This window comes from Zosterops lateralis (genome assembly GCF_965231275.1).
Source record: "Zosterops lateralis genome assembly, chromosome: 15".
NCBI classification, from domain to species: Eukaryota; Metazoa; Chordata; class Aves; order Passeriformes; family Zosteropidae; genus Zosterops; species Zosterops lateralis.
In genome coordinates, this window is record NC_139775.1 from 379166 (window position 1) to 402522 (window position 23357).

The 23357-nt window shown below is 46.5% G+C and overlaps 1 protein-coding gene across 1 annotated transcript in view; it reads right to left on the reverse strand.

Moving 5' to 3' along the window:
* LMF1 (lipase maturation factor 1) overlaps window positions 1-22777 on the reverse strand; it is a gene marked incomplete at its 5' end in the record, with an annotated part of 151253 nt that extends 128476 nt beyond the window's left edge. The window contains 2 exons of the mRNA XM_083872138.1: window positions 13651-13971; window positions 22573-22777. Of these exons, the coding sequence (XP_083728264.1) occupies window positions 13651-13971; window positions 22573-22777 (526 nt within the window). The remainder of the gene's footprint in view (window positions 1-13650; window positions 13972-22572) is intronic.
* Window positions 22778-23357: the final 580 nt, after the last annotated feature.

The window sequence follows — 23357 nt, forward strand, 5'->3', positions numbered from 1 at the left end:
GGGGATCTCCACTTGGGACACGAGGAAAGGCCAAAAAAATATGAAACACTGCTTGAAAAACAACAAAAAACCCCAATTTTTCTACACCTATATCATTCTCTCCAGAGGATGAGAAACTCCAGTCCAGTCCCCTGGGTTTGTGCTGTCCTGGATTAAAATATCCACATTTTACAGGGAAGAATTAGGCCTGGAATATTTTATTGGTAAATTCTTATGAAAATGGATGAAAATTGATGAAAATTCTCCATATTCTGTTCTCCACCTCAGCATTCCCAGAAACTCTCAGACAGTTCAAGCACCAGCCTGAATTCCAAACCAACCCACTGGAAATGAGGAGAGAGCTGCAATTCCCAGGAGGAAAAAGGCTCAAACCTCCCTAAAACACACAAATGGAACTGAATCATTCTCATGCCTCCTTTCTGAAAAAACAGGTTCCGTTTATAATATTGTTCCATTTATAATATTTATATATCATATTTATAATTTATATATAATTATAGATATATCTACATAAATAAATAAATATATTTTATATAATATATATTTTATAGTATATATAATCTAATAATAAATATATAATATAGTATATAAGTATATTCTTTTTATATAATATAAAAATAATACATATTTTTATCTATTATATTTATATGTAATAAATTTGGAACACAAATCCCATTTCCAACCCTGATCCAGAGTCCTTCTCCAGCCACCCATCCCACATTCCTGAAGGGAGAAAACACACCCAAATAGTCTGATTTTTAAGGTGTTATTCCATGGCAATAACTCCCAGAAAACCAGCAGTTTCCCCAATATTTCCACAGAGAGGAATGCTTCCAGCAGGATTTCTCATCTTTCATTTAGGAATGGGTTGGAAAACTGAAAGTAAATCCAACTGGGAAAAAAAAAATCCGACCTCCAAGAGAGCAACACCTGCAGCTCATCCCAGGAAAAAGCTGGTTGGAAAAAGTTCTTACGGAAAAATAAGATGTTCTTGATATCCAAATCACCTGTGGAAAGGGAATTTGGGAGGAAAAAATTCCCTCTTAGGAATGTCTTTCATTCCCTTAATTTCATACAACCCTTCCACCAACTCTCCTCAACTTCAATTTACAGAATTCCCTTTCTTTAAGGGCATTTGGGCAGAAAGAATCACAGTAAAAACTTAATTAAAAAATAAACTTCATCAAAAACCCCTTAAAAAAAAAAGCCAGAGAAAGAGAAAAAAAAATTTGAAATTTAAACATGCCAGAGGAAGAGCAAACAAGCTGGAATAAAGGAAAAGCTACATACCCACAAATGCATCACTAAAAATATTACTGCAGCTTTGGGCTCATTTTTAGTCACTTACCAAAGGAATACCTGCAAAACAAAACGAAGAAAAAGCACAAGAATTAAAATTGCGGTTGGTAAATTCCAAGGGAACGAAGTCTTGTGTTGGTTTTGCTCCTCACTTCCAACATTTGGAGTTTCAAAATGCTGTCAAGGAGCAAAGAAAAATCCTGAACCCCATCAAATGTAACATAAATGGGAAAATGCTGCTGCATGGAAATGGGAGAAGAGTAAATCCCTGAATTTTTGGGGTATTCAGCACTCCAAGGAATTCCCCATTTCTTGGGATAAAGCAGCAGACACTGAAGGAAACCCCCTGCCCCAAATCCCAGCAGGTCTGGGCTTTCCAAGCTTTTCCCACTGAAATTCCTTGTTCTTGCTTTTCCCACTGGAACTCCTGTTCTTCCCACTGGAATTCCCTTCAGCTTCAGCAGCACCACAGTGATTTTCTGTAAAATCATCAATTCTGGTTAAAACTGACTTTTATCCCCAAAGCTGAGCAAGTTTGAAGATGCTGTTCTTCAAACTGTGTTTATTCCCAGCACAGCTTCAATCCCACATCAGGACTTTATTATTTGTATTTATTTACATTTATTTATTTGTATTTGCAGCATATTAAACTAACCCAACCCCCCCCCCCCCAAAAAAAATCCACCCCCAATATTGAGAAACACACCAGGTTTCTAAGGTTTTTAGAAGGATTTGCTATGACACCATAGATATATATCACATATATATGCAATAATATATATTATACATTAATATAAAATAAAAATATATAATATACTAATACTATATATTACACATTATATAATACATATATTCATATAATACATACTATATATAATAATATATTAACATATAACATTATTACTATAAATTAATATACTCGTTATTATAAATATTAATATATATTATATAATATATACTATATAATAGATAATATTATATAGTATAATATTATATATACTAATATATAACAGAAAATATGATATATTAATATATAATAGATAATATTATATCTTTTTCTATAAAATATTATATATTAACATGTATTATCTAATATAATAATAGGTAATATTGTATATAATAATATAACATATTAATGTTATTGTACATTAATATATTACATTAATATATATTACATCAATATATTATTATATATACTATATATAATTATTATTAATTAGTATATTAGCATATATTAATATAAATGCATTAATATATATTAATATAATACATTAGTATACATTAGTATATTAATATATGATTGAATATTGAGGTATAATTATATAATGATTCAGTTATATAATCCATGTTATGTATAAAAATATTTATCTATATAGTATATATAAAATTTATATTTTTATATACATATACATATATATTTTATACTTGTCATTGATGGGTTTTTTTATCTAACCAGTGTCAACATTTTGCACCGTATTTAACAACAACTTCCTGCAGATTTACTGGTGTATAAAGGAAAAAAAGAAAAAAAGGCAGGATAATTTGTAATTTAGTTAATAATAAAAGCAGCTTTTGATGAAGTTATCTGTCATTAAGGGACCCTCACTCTGCTGATCCCCACCACGGTCCTGCTGCTGCTCCACGCCAACTCCCTGGAATCATTCTCATTTCTTGGCACGAGTCAAGAACCCCCTGAGGCTCATTTCAAACACACATCCTCCCCCCTCCAAAATAACCGAGGAATTAATAAAATATTGTATTTTGCTGAAGCACATGAAGTTCTCTGACGTGTGTCTGGTGCTGATTACATCAGTGCAGGCTCCCGGCCCCCTCATGTGATGACAGGCCAACACTTGTGGATTTATTTCTCTGAAGAAGCCTGCGAGACAAAATGCCAAGGGAAACCAACCCCAAATCCATAAAAACAGCAGGAATTCCTGCAGGGATTTCTCCCTTTTTAATAGGTACAAGCATGGCTGGTACCCAATTCCCACAGATTTCAGGTTGGAATTTAAACCTTAATCACTAATTTTCCTTTTTTCAAGGTGTCTATAATGAGTTAACAGAAGGATTTATTTTTAAAAGTGGGGTTTTTTCACTTTTTTTTCTGGTGTTTGAAACATTCCCAACAGATAATAAGGCAGGACACGGGTTTGATTTTGCAGGCTTGGGGGTGAATTTCACCAGCAGAATTTTGGATCTGCACATTGTCAAACCCAGAAATTCTGCTGATTCAAAGTATGTTCCATTCATATTGCCTAAATCCCATTAAAAAGTGATGTCATGGCTCTTTTCTGCTGGGAGAGACAACATTTTTAGCCCTGACTTGTCAGGGGAAGAAAAAAATCCATGTCCCACTTAGCCTGGATCAGCTGGGAATCATAAACATCATTTAATATTTGAGTTAAATTGTTAAATTGTTTTCACCACCTTGTCCTGATGATTCATTTGAGCTTCAGTATGTTCCTGGAAAGTACAAACTGAGAGCAAAACCTGGTTTGAACCCAGTTATTCCCAAGGAAAACCCTTCCTGCTGTCAGGGGTTTGAGGACACAGCTCTGCAAAACCTCCCAGGGACCAGGAATTCCCAAACCCACCACACAAAATGCCACCTTTTCCAGAGAATTCCATTTTTTTCCTGCATGCAAAGCACGTAGGATGATGGTTTTTATTTGCTGAAGGAGGAGGAGGAGCTCATCAACACCATAAGTTCACATTTCCTTCTCCACTCAGCTACCCCAGAGCTGCACAAGGTTATTTAATGCAGGAGTTGTTTGGGACAGGGATCTTTAATCTGCAAAACATTCCCAAAACAGTATTCCTAATAAAATCCATTAAAAAAGAGGATAAACCAGGCAGGTTTTACCTTTACATCTATGGATGTTCTGAGGAAAATCCAGCAGCATTTGCAATAAAAATGGAGTAAAACCAGCTCCACCCCAGCAGTGCCCAACACCACCAGCTCCTTCCAGCTGGATTTCCACAGGCAGGAGAATTCCCTAAATTGCTCATCGCTAAATCTTCAGCTGGTGTTAACAGCTCCCACTGCTGCTCCCCAGGGAGAACATCCTCCAGGGAAAGTGAACCCAGATGGAAATTTCCATCTCCATCTCCAATCCCTCTCCTTCCCTGGGCTCTGCAGCTTGGCATGAGGGAAAAGCTCTTTGGTGACAGGGAACATTTGCTATTTTCCAGAAGGATTTGGTCCCCAAAAGGAGCTTTCCAGGAGGAATCTCATCCCTGGGAAGGTTGGGAATGTGGCATTTGAACTCTCCAGGGCTTCCCTCTGGCAGGGAGGGATGGAAACAAGGGGATCATCACCCCTGGAGCAGCCCCAGGCCACAGCAGGCAGCCAAAGGGAGCTTCCTTCTAAAATTCCAGCAACAGGAAAAGCTGGATTTCAGGAAAAGCACCTGCCACAAACCCAAAAGTGTTAAAATGGGTGAATCCATGGAAGAACAGAAAATGTGGGAAATCCACCTGTCCCAGAAGAGGATTGTGAGAGAATCACCTCAATTTCTGCTTGGCCAGAAATCAAGATTTCCCCCCCCCTCCCCCTCCAACCTGGAATCATTCCACATGGACATTGAGGAGGCTTTTCCTTAAGTCTGACCTGGATCTTCCTTCCCACCACACAAAGTAGAAGCTTCTTGTGCTGTGCCCAGGGAGACAGGACAGAGGACAGAATCCTGGGATGGTTTGGGTTGGAAAGAGCTCAAAGCTCATCCAGAGCCACCCCTGCCATGGGCAGGGACACCTCCTACTGTCCCAGGTGCCCCAAACCCCATCCAACCTGGCCTGGGACACTCCACAACCTCTCTGCTTCTTCCACACACCTTACCTCTGTCTCCTTTCCCTCAGCTAATTAATTTAATTAGCTTTTTTTTCATTTTCCCTCAGCTAATCCAACTCAGCTCCTTCAGCTTTTCCCCCTCCCTGTGCCAAGGTTTGAGCCTCTCCTGTGCCTGCAGCCACTTCCAGAGCAAAGTGACACCCAGGTACTGCCACTTCCCTGGCTCTGAGCAGTGGAAAAGCTCATCCACAGTCTCCAGAAGTTACTGAAAGCTTGCTGGAAAACCACAATGTACCAACCAAATTAAAGCTGTAAACACTCAGGATGAAAAAAAACACTTCTTTTTTTTTTTTTCCCTGAGACCTGGGGATTCACTTCCTCAGCCCAGTTGGGAAACATTGCTGGCAAAAGCCATCCAAACAAAATCCAGGATTAGTCTGGTGCACCATTAATTTCAGAACATCATTAACTTCGATGTGTGGGGGGTAAGAAACCTTTTTGACAGCTGGTTTTGGTCCCTGCCAAGCCTTCAGCACTGCACAGCCACGGTGGGGGGAGGAAATCAGCTGGAAGGGCAGCAAATGAAACCAGTCTGGTTTCAGGATTCACTTTCTTGTGGTCACACAGCTCAAAAATCTGGGATTCTGTGCTCTGTAATTACAACATTCATGTTTAAATGGGAGGAACGGGGCTAACATTAAAAATAAAAGATGAGGAGGAGGATTGCTCCTCCATGCTGGGAAAGGTGCCTGGGCAGGGCTGGAGCCAGGCAGGGGGTGAGGAATGGGATGTCCCACCCTGTGGGACCTGGCTCTTCCCAAGACATCACACTGTGCAAGGCCTGCTCAGGAGAGAAAATGTGAATTATGGCAGCTGAGCCCCAGCACTCACCAGCTCTGCCCGTGCTCCTTTCCAAAGCCAAAAATGATCCCAAAGTCTGCCTCAGGTGGCTCCACAATCTGTCAGACTTCAGTGGGGTTTGTTCTGGTCAAATCCTGCCCATGCCAAAAGGAGATGCTGAGGTGGCAGCTGTGGGAATCCCACTGAGAGCTGTTCCTTAGGCTGGACAGAGTCCAGGGAAAGGGGAAAAACAGGAACAGACCCAGCCTGAGCATCCCTGGGCTGGGATGAGCTCCAGCAGCAGGTGCACAGTGATGGAAAACCTCGGGATCCAGGACCTGGAACAAGTGGGGAATCACCTCTTGAGTACTGCTGTGACCCTGCTGCTACCAGCAGAAAGGTCCTGCAGGTAAAAGCCCAGTCAGTAATTGCTTGATTAAAAAAGGAACCCTTTAATTGCATTAATGAATCACTCTGGGGTTGGTCCCTGGTGCTGCCCAGCACTCTGCAGACTGCTACTACCCTGTGCCACCTGCAATCACTTCAGCCAGGATGAGAAAGCTCTCATTTCCAGGTCTCCAGCCACGGATCAGCTCCTCCTGCCCATCCTCTCCCAATTCCAATTCCCCAGTTTCCAATTCCAGCTGAGCAGATCCCACCGGGATCACTCCAGGACTGCTCCTACCCCAACCTCAACCCAGAGCAAGGAGTGGGGAGGAAAAACACACTCGGTGACTCACTCCTGCCATCAGCCACAGCTCAGCTCGAATCCCTCACCCCAAAGCTGGTTCTCATTAGCTTCATTAGCTCCCAGTCATACAGCGGTGTCACATGGAATTAATCTGTGTTTTCATTAACGTGTCATCTCCAAGCGCCCAGGGCTGCTGGCAGTGCGCTTTGAAAACCGATTCGTTCCCTCCTCTCTTCTGGGCAGGGGAGGAAGTGCCAAAAAGCAGCTTCCTGGGCAGGAAGGATGACTCCCCGAGACGCTGCAGCTCTGCCTTTATGTTTGCAGGGATCCTCTTCTCTTGCTGGGGACACGGCGAGGGCAGCGCGAAGCTAAAGGGATGTGAGGCTGCGATAGCAAAGAGAGTCTTGAGCTCCCCTGCCAAGGCTTGAGAGAGGAATGAGATATTCTCATTTTTTCTCATTGTTATTGTTGTTTGGGGAGGTATTTTGGAGAGCTGGGAGAATAAAGTCTGGTTCTGTTTACAAGGACCTAAAAACATCCAATTTAAGGAAGGCACCAAAGTGATATTGGGTAATGAGGCTTATCTCATATTTCTTTTAGATAGTGATATTTCTTTTTAATATACAGATATTTCCTTTTAATACACAGAACTGGACACTGGAATCAGGCACAATGGGAATTTCTGCCTGCTGGTGTTGTTGTTTTGGGGGATATTTTGGAGAGCTGGGAGAATAAAGCCAGGTTCTGTTTACAAGGCCCTAAAAACCTCCAATTTAGCAAAGGCACCAAGGTGATACTGGGTAATAAGACCTCTCATATTTCTTTTAGATAAAGGTATTTATTTTTAAAGATATTTCTTTCTTAGATAAAGATATTTCTTTTTAGAGATACTTCTTTTTAGAGATTTTTTTTTTTTAATACACAGAACTGGAGATTGGAATCAGGCACGATGAGAATTTCTGCTTCCACTTCCAGCTCAAATGGAAAGCTACTCTCAGTCAGGAATTCCAGCCCCTGAGTATCACTGAGTATCTGGCTGTATCACTTCCAGACATGATAAAGCAGGACAGAGACTGATAGGAAGCCCTTGCCAAGGTCACTCTGTCAAGCACAGCTGCCACATCCATTCCTGCCTGTGCAGTGATCTCTGAGAATTTCCCATGTGTCCTGATAAAACCCAGCACACCCAGGTTGCCATTCCTTTCCTCACAGAGCTTCTGAGTTTTTAGGGTCTGAGGGAAAAAAAAAGTCCTCCTGAATTATCCAAACTGCTTTAAAAAAAAAAAACAACCTGATTCACTGATTCCTGCTGCAGCTGGGAGCTCACAGGGGAATTTTTCATTTGTCCCCATCAGGACAGAGCCAGAGGAAGCTCCCAGGATGGGCAGGGGGATGGAGCTGGGATAGTTGGGATTGTTCAGCCTGAAGAAGCTTCAGGGTGAGGTAACTGTGACCTGCCAGGACCTGAGGGGAGCCTGCAGGGAAGATGGAGAGAGGATTCAGGAGGAATGGAGTGACAGGAAAAGGAGGGACGCCTTCAAACTGCCCCAGGGCAGGGTTAGGTGGGACACTGGGAAGGAATGTGAGGATAGTGAAGTTCTGGTTGTCCCTGGATCCCTGGAAGTGTCCAAGGCCAGGCTGGAAAGAGTTTGGAACAACCTGGGATTGTGGGAAATGTCCCTGCCCATGGCAGGGGTGGGATGGGATCATCCTTAAATTCCCTTCTTAAATTCCTTCCCATTCCTTGAACCCCCTTCCAACCCAAACCACTCCAGGGTGATTCTATCCACACCCTTGTGCCCTCACCATCACAGACCAACCTGCTGAAAAATGGGAATGTTCTGCCAAACCCAGCCCTGATTCACACCCTGGCTGCTTTCCAACCTGGAATGGGAAACTCAGAGAACTATCTCCAACCTTTACTGGGCAGGATCACTCAGGACAAAGCCAAAGGTGGAGAAAATCAGAGGAAAAACCATGGGAAGGGGTTCCTTTAATGGTCACTAACACCCTCCTGGAGAGGGAAAACACTCCCTGAGCATCTCCTGAGCCACAGCAGCCACTGGAGCTCACCCTGATTGAACCCTGTGTGCTCCAACTGCTTTTTAATGATTATCAAACCCCCCAAACCCTCCACCACACACCAGCCCTTCCTCTTCCTCCGTCACAGATGAACTCCTGAGGATACTCATTTAACTGCAATTAAATCACCTGCCTCAGAGCCAAGCCTTCCTGACCCTCTGCATACTTTGTCCCTCCAAAATCTCCTTTAATATGAAACTTCCCAGCTGTTCTGTTCCAGCAGCTGAAGATAAAAAGCCACCAGGGAACTCAGGGGCAGAAACTGAAGCATCTCCTCCCCAGTCTTTTTTTTTTTTCCCCCCACCCCAAAATACCTCCCTGGTCTTTTTTTTTTTTTTCCACCCCCAAATCCCTGCTGGATCTTTTTTTGCACCCCAAATCCCTTCTTAGTCTATTTTCAACCAAAAATACCTCCCTGGTCTTCTTTTTCACCCCAACCCAAATCCCTGCTGGGTCTCCTTTTTCCACCCCAAATACCTGCTGGGTTTTTTTTTTTTCCACCTCAAATACCTCCCTGGTCTTCTTTTTCCACTCTATTTATCTTCCTGGTCTTCTTTTTTCCACCCCAAATACCTCCTGGTTCTTCTTTCTCCACCCTAAATCCCTCTCTGGTCCTCTTTTCCACCCCCAATCCCTGCTGGCAGCAGCTGCACCACCATTTTCCACATGGGAAGAACCCACTGAAAAGAACTTTGCAGCCACCTCGTGCTGTAACATTTTATTTTTTGGCTTGTTTAACTGATTCCCTTGAGCTCCTGTAACTCCACCAGAATCTCAAAAGAAAATAAAGTCAACAGGATTTAAAATCCCACAATTCCAGCTTTGGGGTGTTTTTTTGTGTGGGGTTTTTTTTTTTGTTTGTTTGTTTGTTTTTTGTTGTTTTTTTTTATCATCTGAGCTGGCTGACAGTGGGCAGTGAGCTCTGGGAACACAATAACCCAGAGGAAGGGAAAGGTTTTCAGCTGCCAGTTAGAAATGCTGGAAGGGAGGAAACAACAGGAGAAGAAAAAAGGAGATCTGTGGCAGAGCAGCTGAAAAGTTTGTTTCTCTAAGAAAATGTAAGAGCTCTCTGGAGACACCTTTACTGGGGGATGAAAGTGAATTTCTCCCAGAATTACCCAGTCACTTTAGAAGTGCAGGAGTGATTCTGGCCCCAAAACTGATTGAATTCCTGCTGGAAGCCTCTCCCTGCTTGTCCCCACAAACACCAATCCCACAAACAGAGGCTTTGTGGGGTCACCTGCAACAAGGATTTGGATTAAACCAATGAGCTTTTCCCATATTCTTGTGGAAATGGGTGAAAATCCATGACAGGAATATTCAGGAGGGAGGAATGGGGAGAAAGGCAAAGCCATTTGTGTGGGACCTGTGGAGCTGCACTCTGGACAAGCTGGATTTGCAGGCTGCAAAAAAAAATAAATGGATGTTGGGCTATGAGGAATTCCCACAAAAATCTTTTAAAAACGTCTTTACACAGCTTCTACTCAAACTGGCTACTCTCATTTTACTCCTATTTTACCACTGCAGAAATGACAGGAATAATCAAGATTAAAATGAACACAATGATTCAGCACTTCACCCAATGGGGTCAGATATTAAATATTCCTCCGCCATGGCAGCAGATTTTGAGCTTCTTGACAGTCTCCTACTTCAAAAGGAAAAAAAAAGTTCAAAGTGGCAGATGGGGGAAAAAAGAAGGAAAAAAAAATTAAAAATCCAGTATTTGAAGGCAGACACACTGAGCTCCTGATGGAAGCGTGACACCATCACATGGGTGGCCTTGACCCCAAACACAGCCAGGTTTAGTCTGCATGACCAAAAAACTGCCCCAGAATGACCAAAAAACTGCCACATTCCAAAGTGCAAAGCCCCAAATCTCCCACCCTGCATTTCCCAGGCACCAAAAATAAATAAATAAATAAATAAATGAAATCAATACATTTCACTCAAGGGGTCACTCCATTTTGAGAGCCACCAAAGCACATCTTATTTCATAGTCAGGGACAACAAACTGGCAGAGTCAAGGGACACAAACTGGGCTCGGTTCTTGGGATTTTAGGCTGCCAAAATACTCCTTTATCCCACAAACAGCTCAGAGGAATGGGGTTTTTTTGGAGGGTTTGAAGACCCTCCAAGCCCTCAGCTGTCCCCAGGCTGGTGGATATTCCCCAGGTTGGGCCAGGGCAGGCAGGGGATGTGTCCTGCCCTTCAAAGGCCACACTTTGCTCTTCTAAAGCTTCCCCTTGGCGCAGCCCAAGCCAGCTGGGCAGCAGTTGAAAGAGCTGCTCCTTCAGCAGCCCAAAACAAATAGGGACATTTGAAATTAAAATGGACAAAAAAAAAAAAAAAAAAAAAAAAAAAGGCAGTGATAAAAGGAATAAATTGTTCCTCACTGGCCTGAAGAGGAGAGCTCTATTCCTACTGATCACGCTGGATTTTTCCTTGGAGTGGCTTCCCAGGGAAGCTCAGCAGAGGATTTTGGAGGGAGTGGCTCACAGGAGCCCAGGTTGGTCAGTGAACAAGGACAGAAGGATTGTACAAAAACTCAAAATAATGGTTTTATTTTGAGCCACAGAATTTTTTTTTTTTTTTTTTTTTGCCACAGGAGGAATTTCCTCCTCATTTCAGCCACCCCTCTGCTGAGCTGCCTCATCTCTCCAGCCAGGAATGCTCAACATTGTCCTCCCTACTTTAGGACAGCAGGTGCTTTGGGGAAGCAACAGAACTCATCAAAACCTCTCAACCTGCCCCAAACTGGGAGCAGGACAATCAGTGCACCAGCCAACCCCACCTACAAACCAGTGTGAGAAGGGAGTTTTAAAGCCAGCCTTGGTTTTAAGGCCAGCCTAAATTTTAAGGCCAACACTGCAGATTTTGGGCACTCTGAGCTGCTCCTTTTCCACCACAATTCTTGAAGGATAGAGAGAATTGAGGGAATCCTGCTTTGCTCTTTCCTGTGTTTCCCTGCACTGGAAGCAGCCAGGATTTGTTCAGAGAATTCCACGTCCCGCTGCAGGAATAATCTGGATTTGACCACGCACTGACTCATCCCAGAAGATCTGGTGAAAAATGAGCCCACAGCTGAAGGAGCTGGGCTGCTTTGACTCTTTTTCCTCAGTCCTTCACAAGAACCATCTCATTTCCTGTTTAAGAAGGAATATCCAGAGGAACAAAACATGAGGGAACATCTCTAATCCCCTCTTTTCTCTTACCCCTTTCCCCTTGGTGTGTTTCTGTTGAACACCAGGCTAAATTTCACCTCCCCCAAATTTCAAGGAGCAAAGGAAGGGGAAAAAGCCAAAAATCCAGCCTGATGATCTCAACCACCAAGAGTCAATTCCTTTCAACCACAACAGGCAAACTCCAGGATCCACATGCATTCCTGCCAGATCATTGTACTGGAGCTGGGAAGGGACCTCAACACTGATCCTTGAGCTTCTCTCTGCTCAGGAACAGAGTTTGGATATGGGCTGATGGAGGAGAGGAAAAGGTTCCTCTCTGTATCCCACAGCCTTTGCTTCTTCCTTTAAAAAGCACCAAAAAAGCCACTCAGAGGTCACCAGGCACAACTGGGATTATTGGGGGAAAACCTCAAGGGTCCTGCAGGACTGGCAGAGGAGCCCAACAAAAGTGGGAGCAGCACAACACACACTGCTCCAAGACATGGAAAAAAAACCACATTCCAGGTGGATTTAAAACAAAAAAACTGTAAGTGCTCTACACCACCAGCACACTCCAGAGGGCTGTGGGAACTAATGAAGAGAGCCTGTCTTAATTATCCCACTGCTCCAGGAATTAACAGATCAAACCTCCAGCCTTGGAGTCACCCCAAAACCTTAGCAGCTTCAGGGGGAGGCTGTTGGGATTTTTTTTTTTTTCCCTTTCTCCCCTTCAAACAAACACAAAGAGGAAGAAGTCAAGCTTCACATCCAGGTTTTGATCCTGTATCCCTGAAAGACAGAGCAGGAAGATGCTTGAATTCCTGCCCTTTCACATTCAAACATCTAGAAAATGGACAAGAAATTCTGGAATAATTTGGAAACAGGCAATGGAAAAACCATCCACCGAGTTATTTTTCCAGCTCTGCGGCTTGGTTTCACAGCTTTAGGTTCATGCTGAGTTAAAAGCTCAGAGAAAGGAGCTTTTCACAGGCTGTTCTCCTTCACCCACTTACATTCCAGCTGGAGTAGGATGGGAATGAATGGGGCAGCACATGCAAATCCTTAAAATTAAATCCACTGAGCCCATCTGTGGAAAAGGTATCCTGCTGTAAAGCCAGAAAATTTGGGAAGAACATCCCTGGGCACCCCTTGGCGGCAGAACCTTTTCCCTCCACACCACCTCAGCTGCAGGCAGAGAGGCACCTCAGGAGGTGACCCAATGAAATTTGGGGCTTTCAGGGCACACGCTCTTATAAACAATTTGGGGCCTTAACAAGGGCAAGGACAACCTAAAGCCTTTGTTTTTGCACCACAGCCCTTCCCTGCAGCAGGGTGATTTCCAGAGTCAGAGTTTCTCCTTTTCCCTCCTCACAGGCTTTCTGTGCTTATTCCGAAATAGAGAATTCCAGCTCTGAGAAACCACCCTAAAAGTAATTATTGAGGGAATTCCCTTGTAACAGCCATGAGGGAAGCACTGCACAGCTGGGAAAATGCAGCCTGGAATAACCTCAGTGGGAAGGGAGCAACCAGGATCATGAAACCCAACCCTGCACCAACAAACAGAGGAGAACTCAGGGCAGATATCCCAGGTAAGGCATAGCTGGGACATTCCCATAAGTCATTTGTGCCCATAAATAATTTCTGCCAGGTGCTGTCCTTATCCCACATCCCCCCATGGATAGTCTCCTGAGGAACAATCACAAATTGGGATCGGAAATGCAAATTACAACAGGAAAATCAGCGTGCACCACAAACAAAACGACGGAAAAGCAGAGCAGAGGGACTAAGAACCCACCAGATCTGTCCGACGTTGACCAAGGACAGGTAGAGGAGCCACAGCAGGAACATGAGGACCATGTTGGCACAGCCAGTCAGCAGCACAAAAGCTGCCAGTGCCAGGCCAGTCAGGGCCAGGCAATCCAAGGTGCTGTCCATGGCAGACCAGTCCAGGAACCAGATGAGGGTGGGTGCATAGCTCAGGGCATCCAGGCCCACCTTGCCCTTGAAGTATTTCTTGATGTCCTGCAGGTAGAGCTTGCAGGGGAGCAGCCCCTTCTCTCCTATCAGCTGCTTGTTCTGCTGAAAGGCCACCAGGAAGGCCACGGCTGCAGGAAAACAAGGAGAGGGGAAAATACTGTGTGAGGAAATCACCTAGGACAAGGGAGATGATCTGAACTGAGTTGGAGAGCAGTTCTTGGAAAGAATTTATCCCCAAGTCCTTATCCTCATTAAAATCCAACACGGTGCCCAACAAAAGGTTCCCTGGGCTGCACCTGGATGAGCTTTAAGGTCCTTTCCAACCCAAACCATGCCAGGATTCCATGGTTTCGATGAACCACAGGGAATTCTATCAATCCTGTCTTGGCTTTGGAAAACAGGTCTCCACCTTTATATTACATTACCTGAGCATCTACCAGGTACCAGAATCTTCTCCTTATTTTGAAAACATTTTGTATCTCAAAGTATTGCTAATGAGACAGCTTAAACTCATCTGCACCATTAACGAGGTGTTCATAGAACCCCAGAGTGGTTTGGGTTGGAAGGGACCTCAGAAATCCTCTCATTCCACTCCTGCCATGGGCAGGGACAATTTCCACATTCCCAGGCTGCTCCAAGCTGGTTTTGGACACTTCCAGGGATCCAGGAGCAGCCATAGCTTCTCTGGGAACCTGCGCCAGGGCTCCCTACCCACACAGGGAGGAATTCCTGCCCCAAATCCCATCCAGCCCTGCTCTCTGTTAATATGAAGTCATTCCTTGTGTCCTGTCCCTCCATCCCTTGTCCCCAGTCCCTCTCCAGCTCTCCTGGAGCCCCTTTAGACCCTGGAAGGGACTCTGGGTGTCCCTGGATCTTTCCCTTCTCCAGGTGAGCACTCCCAGCTCTCCCAGCCTGGCTCCAGCCCTTGGAGCAGCTATGGAATTGCTCCAACAATTCCCTCCTGTGCTGAGGACCCCAGAGCTGCTCAAAGCACATACAATTCTTTGATTTCATGGTTCAACACCACTGCCCAAAACAGCAGCTCTGACCCCCTGCATCCTCTCACACCCTGAAAGGTTGGAAATCCAAGATCTTAGCATTTTCCCCATCCCTTCAATTCCCACTTTTCCCATGTTCCTACAGCTGTCCCATGTGTTTCTGCCCCTGCCCTGGCCAATTTTGGAGCAGCCAGCTGCTTTTTTTAACAGCACATCAGCAATTTAATTACACATCATAGACCTAGCATTTGATGTCCTACAGAGAAAGTCAGGCAGTTTTTAGCCATTATCTCATATTTTAGGCATCTCCTGCAGTCACCAATTTGCAGTTTGCAACTCCAGTAATCTCCATGTCTCAGGGAAGGAAAAAAAAATAAATGAGGAAAGCCAACATTTCCTGATTAGGGCTGCATCCACTAATTTACCCATCCTTCAAACATTACCCACACAGCAGCCACGTCACAGGCAGCAGCACCAGAGCTCTTGGGAAAAGCCAATTTGTTCCCCTCCCCAATCCTCCTTGGTTAATGATCAAATCTGTTTCCTCCCTTATCTCAATGCTGGCATTCTGCAAACAACAATCCTGGTGTTCATCTGATGTCTCTCACTGGGAGCACCGGGGGAGAGAGGCTGTGTGAAATCAGAGCCCAAATTCCCATTGCTTTGAAGTCTGGAGCAGCAACCCCAAAAGTCTGCAGCCCCAGGGAATCCAACTGAAAGTCCCATTCCCCAGACAAAGGTCTCCAGTGGGTTCCACTTAATCCACTTAACACTCCCCCAGCTCTCTGCACACAGCCACGGGTTTTATTCTCATTTAAAAAACACTCAAAGTCATCATCCAGCACACAGCAGAGGTCACTGGGAGGGTTCCCTTTGATTCCAGCAGATCCTGAACCCCAGGGATGGCACAATGAAGTTGGGAGTTAATTGGTTGTGTCTCTTCACATCCATCTCTTATACACAGTGAATGATTTTACAAATAAAAGACGTTTTTCTTCAATTATGTTACTCAATTATGGATAGGGAGAGACATGGGAAAGGCTATTTCCAACACTGCAGGACCAGTTCTGGAACATAAATTAATGTTTTCTATTTTATCCATCTTTTTCTACCAACTCAGCACCACTGTGTAATCAGAATGCCTGACATGAAACCAGCAGAAATAAAATTCTTCTGAGATTTAGACAGCTTAATATCTTCATTTTTGGCTTTCAAAAGGCCAACTGAAAGCCAGTTCTGCCTTAAAAACTCCGTGGCTTGATTGCCCGTGATTAACACTGCAATTTGCTGCACAGTCTTCCAAAAGTGCTAATCAAATTCACCTCTAAATGCTCCAGAATTGCTGCCCCAACCCATAAATGCTGAGCAGGTTTTTGCCTAAAAAAAGTCCAAATTAGACCCCTGTGCCATATGTGAGACAAACAAGGAAAGGGTAAATTAGGAAAAAACAAACAGCAATTCCAGCAGAGTGCACATTGGATGGATAAAATCCTGCTCAGCCTCTCCAGACCTGCAGGCAGCAAAGACTTGGGTTGGAGCTGCCACGAAATGCAGATTTTAGGATGGCCCAGCTTGGGCTCCAAAGGGGTTTTCTCCCAGCACATCCATTTCCCACAGCACAATTCCCAATTAAAACCCAGCAGCACCAGCCCTAATTTCGGGAGGATTCACCTCCCCCAAAGCAAAGCCCACATGTGCTTGATCCATCCCCTCTCAGGTGATGCTGCTCACGTTCCCAGAGCTCCATCCCGGATCCAGCTCCCTCTCCTGGACACTCCCCGTGCTCAGTCTCTGCCTCGCTCCAGTCTCCCTCTCCACCCATCTCCAGCATCTTCTGGAGCACCTCTGAAGGTCCCACCCCTCATTCAGCTCCCCCTTCCACCCATCCCTGCTCCATCTCCTGAGGTTCCCCCTCCTACTGTGCTGTTGGACACGGGGAAGAGCTGAAACCAAAGACAGAGACTGCAAAGGACTGCAGTGATACAGGAGATGCCCAGATCCAGGAGGGAAAAAAGGTAAATTATTTATCAGGAGATGCCCAGATCCAGGAAAAGAAAAAGGGAAGTTATGTTTTAGGAGATGCCCAGATCCAGGAGGGGAAAAAGGGAAGATATTTATCATCTTGTCATTGCTTCCTCTCCCAGAACCCCAGAGAAACTGGAGCCTTAAACTCAATGTAACAGACCTTGCTGCCTTCTCCAGGATCCTTCCCTCTGACCTTGGCTTGGTCAGGGGGTAAAAAAGTCCCTTTTGCCCAAAGCCTGTGCTTCTTCCTCTTCTTTGGCCCTTATTCTGGAGCCTCTCTCCCCATGGCCTTGTGTTTGGGGATTTTCCACGCTGCACCTTCCACTCCCTCCAGCTCAAACAACTTTGCTTCCACTTTGGGCACTGACTGGCACCATCACCACCCTGTTGAGCTTGGAGCACGATGACCCACTTCTCCTTGCTCCTAGAGCTTCTCCCTGGGATTCTGTACCCCTCCAGATCTGGTACAAACTCCTCTAGGCTTCCATCACCCCTGGGCTCACTGCCTGCACTTCTCACGGACAATTCCAGGATTTGGGAGCGCTCAGCCCTCTGTTCCACCTGGATTTGCCGCTCCTCAGGCTGTGCAGGTGGCAGGAAGGGAGCAGAGCAGCTCCAGGTCTGCCTCCCACTGCAGAGCCTTTGACAGCTCACATGGGAGCTCTCCCTGCTGCCAGCTGAGCTTTACATAATACATGCAAATTACCGGGGCTGCTAATAGACCTTCCCTACTTATCCTCACCTCGAATGGTGCTTCACTGTACTTTTCCATTAACTCCTCCCTCTTCCTCCAAACCCAGCGTGTTCCTTCTTCAATCCCACATGGTGCCAATAACCACCAGCCAAGCGTCCCCATCGAAAGGGATTTGCTCCATCTGGATTTCCCTGGCACCTCAGCTCCTTTCCCCCCAGTCCTGTCATGGTAGGAGAATGAGAGAATCCCATTCTTCATGCTCAGGAAAGATTTAAAGATGTGAAATCCAAAACTTTCCGGTCATATGGGTTTTTCTGCCTTCCCCCCCACTCTTGTTAAAAGAAGTTTTAACTTTTCCTTAATGCCCAAACCACAAGAAGAACTGAACCAAGAGCACAGAGCTTTGCCTGAAAAGCCAAAACTACGTTTTGTACACACACACAAAAACTCTGCCTGGAGCAGTTAATCAAGTGCCCCTTTGACCCAAGGAGGCATCTGAACATGCCCCGAGCTGGATCCTGCAAGATGAGGTTGTACTGCTGCAAAGAAGAAAGAGTAGACTATTCCTGGTATTTTATTACCAGAGAAGTGAATCAAATAAATTTTCAATTGATAAATTTCCCTGCAAAGTTTTGCAACACAGAAGCAACACCGCCAGAGCACTGAGCAAAGGGTGAAGCGAAGCACTCACAAAAAACACACAACAAAGTGCTCTGCTCTTAACACCTTTTTTGTTTTCTTGCCTTTCACGCCAAGCTGAACACTTCGGGCTGGTTGCTCGGGGGGGGGGGGGGGGGGGGGGGGGGGGGGGGGGGTTTGAAGTGCTTATCTCCTCACTGCCTTCTTGCTTGAAAAGGTGTGGAAATAGAAAAAGCTTCCCTTTGGGTCTCAGGCTGTTCAAAACCACCCCAAGCCCGAAGCTGGAGGATGCCCTGGGAAGATCCCTCTGCTCCAGAGAGGCTTTGGGCAAGGAGAAGACTGGGAGAGAGATTCCCTTCTCCACCTTTGGAGGTTTTTTCCCCCTATTTCAGGGGGATGCAGCTGCTGGTGTTGTACAGCCCTGCTAAGGAGCACTGAGCTGAAACAAAACCTTTCAGGGCAGCAAAAGTGCCCAAAGACGTTCTCTAATCCTGACCAGACAGGCTGAAAGCTACTGGGAGCCTTTTAATAAAACCGAGGGAAGGGCAAGCAGGGGAGATGGCAGAGAAAGAGAGGAGGAAGGACACCGGGGAGAGCCAGGAGCCTACAGGAAGCCAAACCCCCCGAGAGAGCTTTGGATTTCAGATTTAGGAAGAAGGAGCTTGAACCTCCCGTAGCTCTGGCTCCAGAGGGGCTCTGGACAAGGAGAAGACTGGGAAAGAGATTCTTTTCTCCACTTTCATTATTTTTTTCTCCCATTCCAGGGGGATGCAGCTGCTCGGACGACCCAGAGCTGGTGCTGCACAGCCCTGCTAAGGAGCACTGAGCTGAAACAAAACCTTTCAGGGCAGCAAAAGTGCCTGAAGATGTCTTCTAATCCTGACCAGGCAGGCTGAAAGTTACTGTGAGCCTTTTAATAAAACCGAGGGAAGGGCAAGCAGGGGAGATGGCAGAGAAAGAGAGGAGGAAGGACACCGGGGAGAGCCAGGAGCCTACAGGAAGCCAAACCCCCCGAGAGAGCTTTGGATTTCAGATTTAGGAAGAAGGAGCTCGAACCTCCCGTAGCTCTGGCACTGAGGAAAGAAAATACTATTAAACAATACATAAGGAGAAGGAAGATAAACTGGATTAAAATAATGGCTTTTATTTCAAAGCTCTCCACAGAGCCTGGCTGAGATTGGGGAGGGTGGTATCTAATTACTGAAATTTCTACAGCTGGAATCTGATGATAGTAATCACCCAAAAAGGGTACTTAAAAATGATTTAGGAGGAGGGTGAAAGGAGCAAATAATGCACATTTATTGTCTAAAGCTTTGAGACCAGCTATTTACCTGTAAGAGCACTTCCAACAAGACCTCAAAGTATTTCTGGATTGCCAGAACACCGATCTCTGTCACATGGAACAAACACACAGGGCCAGACCAGGATGGAAAAGCTGCAAATCTCAAAATGACATTTGGCCAAACCTCTGCCCTGCTCAGGTGAGGCTCCACCTGCAGAGTTGCCTCCAGCTCCAGACTTCCACCACAGGAAGGACCTGGAGCTGTTGGAGAGAGTCCAGAGGAGGCACCAGGATGAGGAGAGGGATGGAGCAGCTCTGCAGGGAGGAAAGGCCAGGACAGCTCAGCCTGGAGAGGAAAAGCTTTAGGGTGACCTTACTGTGGTCTTGCAGGACCTGAAGGAGCCATCAGGAAACACAGAGAGAGACAATTTCCAAAAGGATGAAGTGACAGCACAATGCTGTAAGGACCAAACCTCACAGAACCCTTTCAGCTGGATCCACCTTCCCTGCCCTCCCACTCCTGCCAGCAGCAGGTGGGGTTGGTCTCTGACCTCTCCAAATCTTCAGATCCTCTCCCATCTCCAACCTGCCTCTCACACAGCAGCTGCTTTGCCAGGGACTTCCCAGGCTCGGGCTGCTTCTGGAAAACCCCTTCAAAAGACACAAAAGAAAAAAAAAAAAAAAAAAGGGGGAGAGTTGTTACAAGCAAAGGGAGAGGGGGAGAAGGGAGGGCACACAGAAGGACACTCCACACCTGCCTGCTCTGCCTGTCCTCCTTCCACACGGGAACATCCGCAGGGAAAACATCTCCCATGCCTGCAGCAGGCAATGAACATCCCCTTAGGAATGGGGTGGGGGCAGGAAGGAGGTGACAAGCCCTCAGAGCACACTTTGGGGTCACTGTACACCCTAAATCATGCTTCTCCCCCATCCTCAAGGTTCTTCACTTCCCCATCCCTCCCTTTCCACCCTGGAGGGGAACAATTGCTCAGCTCCCAGAAGAGTTCTGACCACAATCCCCGACACCTGAACACAAATCCCCCCCAAAAGGATTTACTGCTCAGCCCAGCAGGAAGGAAAGGGTTACACATAAAAGGGTGAAATGAAAGAAGGGGGGAAAACATCCCACGGCTGAGGAATGTCAAACTGTCACAATGGCATCAACCGTCTCCTCAGCAAGTCTGAGCCTCGGCGCGCAGAATCGCCGCGTCTGGGAGAAAAATCAGCTGTCACAGTAAATGCTTCCATCTCCAGAAATAAAAAAAAAAAGCCCTGCAAGAGCAGCTTGGCACAGAGGCACAGAATTGTTTTCTGCTGTTTCTAAACCCAGGCTCTCCAAAGAGATCAAAGGGCAACAACCTTCCTTCCCTCTGGAGCATCCCAGGGCTGTGTCAGAGGGAATCTGCCTGCTCTCAACCTCTCCAGCTCACATACAACAAGCACTTCCCACCTCTCGAATTCTTGTGGGGCACCTCTCCTGTATTGCCAGGAGAGGAATCTGACCTGGCTCAAGCCAGGCCCGGGTTCCTGGCTTTGGCTCACCCCAAACCAGCAGCAGAACTCCCCTGGTGCCTGTGCACAAGTTGCACAACAAGCAGGTGAACTTTTCCCTCCCCTCCACCTCTTCTCTTAATAAGACACACAAACATTCTCCTGCCCTGCTCCAGTACCTCAAACTCTCCCTCTACCACCCCACTCTCCAAAAAATTTCCCTACTCCACTCCACCATTTTAGGGTCTGCCCACCATTCAGCTATTCCTTGGTATCCTCTCTCCTGCTTGAAAAAGCACCACAAAGAATTCTCCCTCTTTTTTAGCATCCCACATTTACTCATCAACCTGCAAGCTCAGCCCCACCCAGCCTCCTTTTCTCCTGCAGCCCATCAGTTTCAATCACTTCCACCTGTAACTCACTTGTTCCCCACCTCGGTGTTTCACCCGCCACAAGGTCCCACACCTTTGATTTCCACCGATTCCAGCCCTCCAGCCAGCCCCTGCTCCCTTCCAACCCCCTCTGGTCCCAGGTTTGGCACATTTATCACCCCAAATCCACCACCGGGAAGCACTGAAGGCACAGCAGAGAGCGCTAATCAGTTTTTCGTAAGGAAACTGCAAACTGAGCCACGGGAAACTCAGCAGCCTGGATTTACACACGGGGGAATATCGGAATCGCTTTCATTTTGACTGAAAGAGTCATAACCTCGCATTTCACCGAGAGCTGAAACCAAACTAGAACCAGAGCACGTGTCAAAACCATACGAAACTACAACTTCTGCATGGTTTTGATGCAAAATAATCTAAGCAGGCTGGCAGGCTACAAATTCTAACGAGTCTGCGGACAAATCTGAGGCAAGTTTAGAATTTGTACCGTAGTGTGTTACTTGTCAGTTTTGGTTTCACTGTAAATATTTTTAAGCGGCGCACCAGCGGGCTCTGAGCACAGCTCTCAGTGCCAGAGCAAGAGGCAGAGCAGCGGGGCAGAGGCTGGAAAGTGCTTTTACTGTGGGATATTTTAAGGTCATGTTGACTCTAGGTCCTGGCTGTCGGTGGTGTTGGCACCCGGGGATGGCATCTTTCCCTCCAGTCCTGCTGCTGCATAAGACAAAGAGTTCCTCTCTTGCACTGTGAGCTCACAACTCCAAGGGAAAGGATGAGCAGCTCCAGGCAGCTCTGCTGAGAGGTCCTTGTGGTGGGAGCAAACTTCTCCTTCAGCTTCCAGCATCACCAACCCCATCCAGGGATCAGCCACAGGGTCCCCAATCCACCAGGATAAAAAAGGAGAATCATGGAATACGCAGAGCTGGAGGAGACCCACAATGATCATAAAATATAATGAAGTGGGAGGGACTCGCAAGGATCATCCAGCCGCTGTTCCTGTACATCCCCAAGGATGTCACCACGGGCTCCTGGAGCTCTGGCAGCCTCGGAAATGTGCTCATTCCCTGGGGAACCTTCTCAGGGCCCCACCACCCTAGAGGAAGGGGGGGAAAAAATCCTTTCCCTGCTCTTCCCCAACCCCCCCTGGCACAGCTCCAGCCGTCCCCGGTCCCCACACGGGGACACGGCGGGGGCGGCGCCGGCCCGGCACTCACAGTACAGGAAGGCAATGGAGCGCAGCAGCACGATGCGGGTCAGCCAGAAGGTGCCCGGGGAAAGCGGCGAGGCCGCGGTAGCCAGCCCGGGCTCGGGGGAACCGGGGGAAGCAGCTCCGGGAGCTCCATCGGGGGCTCGGGCCCGGCCGGGGAGGCGCTGGCGCAACCCCGCAATGGGCGCCGCCATGTCGGGCACAGCGAGCATGTGCGGCCCGGCGGGGCGGGCCGTGAGGGGACACGGCGGGGACGGAGGGGAAAAGGGGGGAAAAAACGGGGGGAAACGGGCAGAAACTGTGAGAAGCTGGGAAAAACGGGCAGAAAGGGGGAGAAGCTGGGGAAAACGGGCAGAAATGGGCAAAGACGGGGAGAACGCTCTGCAAAGCGGCGCCGCCGTGCCGGGCACAGCGAGGCGTGAGGGGACACGGCCGGGATGGGGAGAGAGTAGGGGGAAAACGGGGAGAATTCTCTGCGAACCAGCGAGAAAGTGCCAAGTTTTAATAAAATAAAATAAAATAAAATAAAATAAAATAAAATAAATAAAATAAAAATGGTCAGGGCGGCTGCGGGGGCAGTGAGAGGCCTGGGGTGTCTCTGTGATGAGGCTGCAGGAGCTGGAGAAGGGAAGCTCAGAGAGGATCCCACGCATCCAAGTATTTCCGAGGGGTTTTGGAGGATGATGCCGGGCTCTGTTCGGTGGTGCTCAGTGACAGGATGAGGAGTGATAACCCTGACCTAAACCAGAAATCCAAATCGCTTGAATATTCTGGTTTGGAAGGGACTCCCAA